Here is an 8,016-nt window from a genome sequence, read left to right as displayed (position 1 = left end):
GAGAAGATAATAAAAAATAATTTACATTGAAAACATTTAATACTTAGATTTATTTTAGCAATGAACCAAAACAACTACCAACAAAGTCAGTTTTCACGTAAGAAAGAGAAAATGAACAGTTTGACTGAGGAAATAGGAAAATATGTACATGTAATGAAAAGCAAATGAATAGAAAAACAAAAATATGCAAGTCCAGAGACCAAAAATATATTTCAACAGCGTCTCCATTCAACAAAGGAACCCGTTTTTGTCAAGACTTTTTTTCAAGTTGGTGAAGTTGACCATGCACACAAAGCCAGGATGTTGGCTTGTAATGTGCGAACATCCAGTATGTTGTAATGTTCACTCGTGTAACATACAGAGCGCTTGTAGTCTTTTTTGCACAACTTTGCGTCGCTAGATTTCAGGGAATCAAACTACGCCAGTTTCACCAGTAGAATGTTTTGGTGAGGAAAGAGGCAGCAGAGTTGAGCCAGCTTCCACTGGAATCTTCCTTCGCTGTGGTGCGGGAAATTGCTCGGTCGACCTCCCTCTCCGGGCTCTCCTCTTCTTCTGGGAGGTAGTCTGGTAGAACAGAGTTTCGCTGCCCCTGTACTCCAGATTTCTTGTCCAGATGGATGAAAACCTGAAGAGAACAAGTAGAGATAAGTTATAGGAGTTCATTGTGAACTCACTCACGATCCTTGGTCCCTTCTCCCGTGGATGCTCAAGTATTATATATTGTCAAAATGTGTGCTTTATGACCACCACTCACCTCTTCTCCTGCCTCATTCTTGACCACCTGCTGAGCTGACAACACCTTAGTGGCAGCAATGGCAGTTCCTAGACTCTGGAAATTAAAAACATCAGGGAAAGAGGTGACAGGAATTAACAGACAGCATCAACTAAAGATCAGATTTACTGTTTCAGTTGTCCATATTCCTGCACCACATGTATATCAGTGGATTTGATAATGCAATAATACAAATGCTGACTAAAACGACAAGGGTATAAACTGATATTTTAACTTGTTAGTTGCTTCCTAAGCAGAAGCTGATAGAAAACGCCTGTGTCTATGGTTTACCTCAGTGGGTAGGTCAGAACGGATGCGGACCGTGCATCTCTTGGTAGCCATCTGGAAGGTGAAGCTGATCACTCCTTTAACCTTTAAAAGAGCCTCCTCACACAATCCTCGTTGGTCCTTGATACAGGAGGGAAACTGTTAGTTAACATTAGTAACTTGCTGGCAATAAGTGTGTATTATTCAGTCAGTCAGTCTACTCACAGTGCTGTCCAGCCCCTGGATGTGAAGAGTCACAGACTTGGCCTTCTTCTGAGCGGAGTTGATAAAGAACTGGGCTTTCTTCCGAATCGCCCTCTCAGGTACGCGCGGCACAGTTGCACTCAGAATGTCAAACAATTCCTGGGCCAAGGTAGTGATGTCAACAGACAGGCCCTCCCTATATGTAGAAATATTAGATGTAATGTAGCCTGATGCCAGAACCATGAATTTCCAATAACATGAAATAGTAAATGCACATGAGAAAAGAAGGGAATGTAGTTAAAACAGTAGACAGTTCATGCATTGGAAATTGCAAGTAGAAAACCCATGAACGCACCATTCGAGCAGCCAATAAAAACATTGCCTCACCTCCCAGCTAGATCCTCCAGGCTCACCATCATACCCAGTTCATTCTTCATGGTGGAGATGTTGGGAGTCAACTCAGCCAAGTAGCGCAGGGTCTGAGGACAAAAGATGGTTTCAAATAGGCAGTACATTTATGACAACGGGTTCACCAAGTGACACTACATGTGTGACACTACCAAATGTGCACATGGTGTATGTAGGCGTAAAACATGGTATGGTCCTTTCATGTGAAATCAGCAGAAGGAGAAGCTAAACCACGGACAGCACACGTCCAGCCTCCATCACCCACCTGAACAGTTGCAAGCAGCACGTCCGGGTTCTGGTGGTCCAGGAAGAGAACCAGTCCGGGGAGACAGCCCTGATCCTGGACTATCACCTCTCGGTTCTGCGGCTCAGAGGCCAGGTCCCGCAGCTGACTCACTACTGATAGTGCATCCATCATCTTCGTTAGCTTCACCGGATCTGAACCTGAGAATAGTACCGTCATGTGAGCGTGTCGTCAGCTCCGATAATGGTTAACGTTCGGCGCTGTGATGAACGTTGAACTATCTTAAATCAGGAAGAAAAAAAAGTCAACGTCATATCTGTATGATTTTAAATATCGTGACGGCCACTGGTGTGTGTTTAAGCTATGGCCATCGTGGTTTGGAGCCCGTTTATAAACTCTAAAGTGAGTTGTCCTGGCAAGTCAGATCACAGGCGTTGACGCCATGGCTAGCTAGCTAGAGAAGCTAACGTTTGCTACGTGTTAAGCGTAAATGCTGACAAACACAGTTTATTTCGGTTTGTCGCACACCATTTGAACACCAACGTATACGATTTAAACAACAAGGAACAATATAAACGCCCCAAAAAATTACTACGAATGTGGTAAAATTATGTTTTTTGTGATCTTTTCTTACCCAGGAGAAGGAGCAGCTCGTGTACAAAAATACAAATTTGGTTCTCTATTTTCGTGACACGCTATTGGTCGACTCCGCTGAACGATCGGCCGCTCCTATTGGCTCTTCAGACTAGCGCTGTGTCGACAGCCAATCAGAGGACTCGATGCTGCTGCAGCTTTATTTGACTTCACGCGCACACTTGCTTCCCGGACGCGTGAGCTGAGAGGAAAAACGTTGCAAGTTCTTGGTGTTTATCTACAGTTACAGTTTGTAATATTAGTTACAATGTCGGACAAATGCAGCACGTTTTGACGAGAAAAGTCCACAGTAAGTAGACACATAATTCAGCTCATCTCGCATGTTTCCAGGTTCTGATGGTTTACTTATGATGAGCCATGCAGCTCTTCAGGAGGAAACACTGCGGTGCCGTGCGGGACTGCCTGCCTTGCCCTGTGCGGGTTACTCTTTTAAGGCTAAAGCTACAAAATCCACTCTGGGCCGTCTGTTGTTCTGATACAATGCGATTTTACTGTCAAGTCAGCAAGCGTTCAACGGCAGACAACCGCCTCCATCAGCACTAGTTTTTTTTTACCAGGTGACAAATTGACAGTTGCATTAGCTAGTGATGGACGACAGAGGCTCTTACAATTAAAGTGTTATGTGAATTATCTCTGCCATTCAACTGTCATTCATAAATGTGTACATTTTTTTAGGTTTTCCTTTTATTATGTTAGTTACTGTTTTTAAAGACCTATTACAGTGTCGAGCAGGCAACATCAATTCCTAGATAACGTGACAGTTCATTTGTATAGCACCTTTTTAACAACATGGCAATACTAAGGTTTAAATAACAGACACAATTGCATTTAAATGATAAATAAACAAAATGTAATATAATTAACACAGTCTATTATTATAATAATACAGACACTACGCCGGTCTGGAGGGTTCACAATGCACTGTTCCCCTTCCCCCATAACCCATTCAGTTATTTATTATACAACAGTGCTGTTTTAAAAATTAATTAGTAGTTCAGTAGTCGAGCTGATGATGAAGATAAAAGCAAGTTCTTTTTAGCTCTTGCCGAGATATATTAACTCTTAATTCTTGCATTAGTTTAATGTTGTATTTGTCTTGGTAATGTATGTCCATAACACTACACTCGGCCTTGCGCCTTGATTTGTTGTCTTCAGCAATTTCAAGTACTGACTTCTGTGTGTGGTATGCTTTGTTTTGTTTTAGGTGTAAAGTATGTGACTAAGTGCCATCCACTCTGCGTTGGCCTCTTACCAAGTTAGTCAGCCGAACGAGGATCTTAAAATTCATCAGCTGGCGCATGAAAAAGTTCTCCAATGTCTTTAGTAGAGGACGTTCTGGATGTGCTGCGCGCCATCATGGAGTATTTTGGAGTGTCTCCAGACATGGTGAGTTCAAAGACACACTATTGTAATTGTGTTATCTAGTATTATCATGTGGCTCGCCATCTGTTTTTTTAATCTGTGCCAAGTATCACCAGCAGTGTCACCTTGATCCCTAAAAGTTAATTGAGTGATTTGAAGTTGTAAAAATAGCAATTTCAACCAAGATTTTTTGTGTGTGTGTGTATGTGTCGTCCTGCGGGTAGCTTGTTCCAGTGTGGGATAGTCAGTTGTGCGGCCAGTATCGCAGCATTGTGCGGATGATTGGGACCAACCTCTCACTGACGCCGACACCACGTTTCTACTTTCAGGTACGGTCCCACTTTCTAACAGGCTGAAGATGATCTGAAACCATACATTAGTTTTTACTGCTTCAAATTAAACACAGCCATACAGTGGAACGATGTGCTTTTTGTTCAGACTTGCTTATAACAATGCTAACAAAGACTATTTGGGACCTGATTTGAAAGCTACATTTGTCACATGGTATTTCCTGAGCAGAAGCAATACTGTATCCTAAGCTGAGCTAAAGTGCTTGCTTGTTTTAACATGACACACCCTAAGGACAGTCCCATATTTTTACAGTTGCACCTCCCTTGTTTTTCTCTTTCCATTTTTACACTCTTGACAATGTTCACATTTTAAACATTGAACTATCATTTGAACTAATTTCTGTGATTTTTCTGTTACTGTTGTCTTTAGTCAAGCTCAACGTGTGTTAAACTTCCCTGTTCATGTTTGGTGCTTAGGTCCCTCTGCTCAGCAACATGCCGAACGGTTACGTCGACGTCACTGTGGAGGCCCCGGCCATCCCTTCATTTGCTGACGTCCTGTGGGTGTTTGAGGATGAGGGGGAGAGCTTTGCCAAGACCAGGTAAGGACAAAAGTGGAGAAACTGTACTCTTTTACTGTCCACAGTAAAATTTGACACTTAACTAAAATAGCAAAATGTCCCTTTTAAGTCTTTACAGTATCTTGTAAACTGTCACGAGCTCTGATGCAATTCCCCTGCATGGATTTAAGTATTCAGCAGCTTTGAAAACGGACTCATTTAGTTGGTTTTGGCTGGACAAATGTAAAAGATTGGAACTGCTGTATGGTCTCCATAGGAATCATTTACCTCCAAAGAAGCAAAATGCTGTAAATCGGGATGCAGTGAGATACCCAGGACCGGCCCAGACTAAAGGCCCGAGGGGAGGCCAATCATCTGATCCAGTCGCCATGAAGAAGATCACAGCACTGGAGAGCGAGCTGCTCAAACTACGAGCTCAGATAGCCATGATCGTTACTGCCGCTCCGGCCTCAGGTGCACACTCCTTGTGATCTCGCGTCAAATGTCTTTTCACAAAATACACAACAATGTCAATTCAACGACCACTCTGTGCCCGTTCAACGTTTCATTAGGTGCGACAGAGTCCCAGGGTACTCCAGACATGCCTTTGATGTCTTCAACCCTTCTGCCAGCTCTCACCTCTACGCCTCGCTGTGCTGCTCCCCCACCTCCACCACCACCGCCTCCTCCTCTTCCTCCTCCTTCCTGCCCCGGCTCCTCCACCGAGACTCCGTCTGTATTCGAGCTGATCCGCCAGCGCAGAAGGAACGGGAACGACCTCGACAAGGCTCAGCTCAAGCCCCAGGACTCGCAAGCGGAAGGGTTCCTATCCATGCTGGATATTCTCAGGGACTTGAATCAAGTGAAATTGCGTTCAGTGGAGAGGTAGGAATTCAAATAACTTGGTTGGCGTTTTGCCAATAGTAATATCATCAAATCTAATGCTTCACGACCTTGTTGCAGGATGCTCATTTTAATTCATCTTTGTGGAAATGGAAAAGTCTGCTGCGATAACGAGGCATGTATTAGCAGAAATGGAATATAATTGTGAATAATCACCTGAAACCAAGAATCCTAGTTTTTGGCACTACTGCGGTGTTTCACTCGGCAGCTCACGTAGTCTTAGAAAGGGAGGAGGGAGGAGGAGGAAGCAGACAGGTCTTGGTTGGCGGTTCGATGCCACCGAATCCAACACGCTTCCAACATTTTCCCGTCTTTGCTCTGCAGATCACCAGGGGGAACGCCGGTCCGGAAGAGATGCAGCAGGGGACGCACGGCATTGCTTAGTGACCCGGCGGCTCTCATCGCTGAAGCACTCCAGAGAAAGTTCGCCCAGCATCGCCACAACAGCTCCTCTGACAAGGAAAACTCACTGGAACTCTCACCGTTCGGCAGTCCAGAAACACCCAAGGTTTGTTTCCTCGGAGACACACACACACACACACACACACACACACACACACGTCTGTCTGCAGGTCTGCTTATCTGATGCCTCTGTTTCAGATTCCTCTCCATGTCAGACGCAGTCAGGGGCGCCTCCACCTCTGATCCTGTTGATCTGCCCCCGACGTGTCAAAAGTCAGACACCCCATCAGCCAATGACGGCTCCCACAGATGTGCCTCTCAGATGAATTATTACTGCAGCTACTGACTTGCGTTTCATTTTTTGTATTATTTTTTTATATCTCCGTTTGTCCTTTCTGTCGTTCTTGTTGGAGTCTCACAATGAACAAAGTGCTTGTCTCTGTTACGTATCTCATGGTTTGGAGTCTTGAATGTATGTTTGTGTGACAGCGATTGCTGGGAACAAGGATTTCGGTACGTTGTTTTTTTTGTACAGTGGAGTCTTATGTTGCCATGTGTTTAATAACACGTGGCATCTTTTTAAATGTAATGTATTAAAAGCAGGTGTGTGCTGTAGCTTGTAGCCCACCTGCTTAATGTCACTTTGTGAGGCCTTATAGTTCTTACCTCAACCAAGTGAAATGCACCATGGGTATTGAGATTGCTCTATTCTATGCAACTGCTGTTTCAGGTTGTTTTATTATATTAAAGTGTTGAATGGCACTGATCCCTTTTTGTAGCTCTTCTTGTTTTCATGTTCTCCACCAATTTAGAATATTTCCAAATCCAGTTTGAGTTTGTATTTGTAACTATTTTGAACATTGCTATTGTTGGATTTTACTGGTCACGGTCACTGTGACCTCACAAAACACGTTTCGGGCCATAACTCAAGAGGATTTCACACGTCTATGAGGATGAAATGATGAAGCGCTGACATGTTGGACAGACGGTAGGTGTAAACTGCAACTTGACTTTTTGGCGAAGGCTTACAACGAGCGGTAATTGTAGTTTAACACTTTTGTGTCTTGCTTCACATGAGCCGTGTATTAAAAGGTAAGTCAGGAGCTTCTGACTTGAAGAGAAAGTAACCGAAAAAAATAATGTGTGTGTTCAAGTTTTTCTTGCTAAGAGTTATTTCTCCCTGTCTGCTCTTATAATCTTACCTGCTATGCTGCTGTTCACTGATTAACATGGTGAGTAACAATAGGTTAAGATAAATAAGTAATGTATATTATTGGGTAAACTTGTATATCTAAAAAAAATAAGTATCCTCTCTTCTTACAAACCTTTGTTTCTCTTTGTCCACTCTTAAGTTACTGTAACACCTGAGCTGCTGCTGAACACTGAATGAAAAGGTCGAGTACTGAAAAACTTTGAATGTGTATAGTAGATGGTATACCATGTTTGTCCTTTTATTTTTCACAAATGGCACAACAAATTATTGTTAAGATCATTTTAAAAATTATTTTCTAATATGGTAAGATGATGGAAGTGTTGACATTTTGCACAGACATGGTCGGGATAGCATCCAACTATACATCTCTGTTGATCCAAATAAATAGCAGCTTAGAAAAAAAAGAATGTTTGTAAGTGAGGAAGTGCAGCCGCCCAGAGCTGCTCGCATGGCTATAAAGCCCTAAAAACTGTTAAATTACGAAGAACCAGCTCTGCTAAATGGCATTTAAAATACTTTGCGGCTTCATCTGTGAATTGGAGATGTACGTGTCCTCTTCTTCCTCCTCCTCCTATGAGAAATAAAAAAGAAGTGACTTGGTTTACATATTGTTTTAAGAACAAGCCAAAACAGAAAACAGCTGAATTTTTCAATTAGTTTGTACTCCACCTGCAAGCTTGAGTTTAATGGTAATGGTTTTAAAAGTCTTCCGACTACTCAAAGCGCTTTAACACCAC

General features: G+C 42.9%; 2 protein-coding genes across 3 annotated transcripts; one reads left to right on the top strand and one right to left on the bottom strand.

Moving 5' to 3' along the window:
• Positions 1 to 31: 31 nt before the first annotated feature.
• On the bottom strand, positions 32 to 2,654 carry armc1l (armadillo repeat containing 1, like). Its single transcript, XM_068577069.1, has 7 exons — positions 2,530 to 2,654; positions 1,917 to 2,095; positions 1,631 to 1,722; positions 1,265 to 1,439; positions 1,064 to 1,180; positions 755 to 829; positions 32 to 625 (listed from the first exon to the last, which is right to left on the bottom strand). The coding sequence occupies exons 2-7, from the start codon at positions 2,067 to 2,069 to the stop codon at positions 428 to 430; spliced, it is 810 nt and encodes a 269-aa protein (XP_068433170.1). The 5' UTR covers positions 2,070 to 2,095; positions 2,530 to 2,654; the 3' UTR covers positions 32 to 427.
• A 55-nt stretch (positions 2,655 to 2,709) lies between these two features.
• Positions 2,710 to 6,409, top strand: mtfr2 (mitochondrial fission regulator 2). Of its 2 annotated transcripts, none has more exons than XM_068577325.1 (8): positions 2,710 to 2,838; positions 3,754 to 3,935; positions 4,136 to 4,240; positions 4,679 to 4,803; positions 5,039 to 5,235; positions 5,394 to 5,646; positions 5,989 to 6,172; positions 6,265 to 6,409. In XM_068577325.1, exons 2-8 carry the CDS (start codon positions 3,864 to 3,866, stop codon positions 6,307 to 6,309), a joined length of 981 nt encoding a protein of 326 aa, XP_068433426.1. In that variant the 5' UTR covers positions 2,710 to 2,838; positions 3,754 to 3,863; the 3' UTR covers positions 6,310 to 6,409. The 2 variants fall into 2 exon arrangements, with proteins under 2 accessions (XP_068433426.1, XP_068433425.1); XM_068577324.1 differs by having other exon boundaries at positions 5,334 to 5,646.
• The last annotated feature ends 1,607 nt before the right edge of the window (positions 6,410 to 8,016 follow it).

The sequence above is a fragment of the Clinocottus analis genome, unplaced genomic scaffold (genome assembly GCF_023055335.1).
Source record: "Clinocottus analis isolate CAN_PGR_092001 unplaced genomic scaffold, fCliAna1.0.p SCAF_15, whole genome shotgun sequence".
Classification (NCBI taxonomy): Eukaryota; Metazoa; Chordata; class Actinopteri; order Perciformes; family Cottidae; genus Clinocottus; species Clinocottus analis.
The sequence above is the reverse complement of the archived record's forward strand: the minus strand, read 5'-3'. Positions and strand labels throughout refer to the sequence as shown.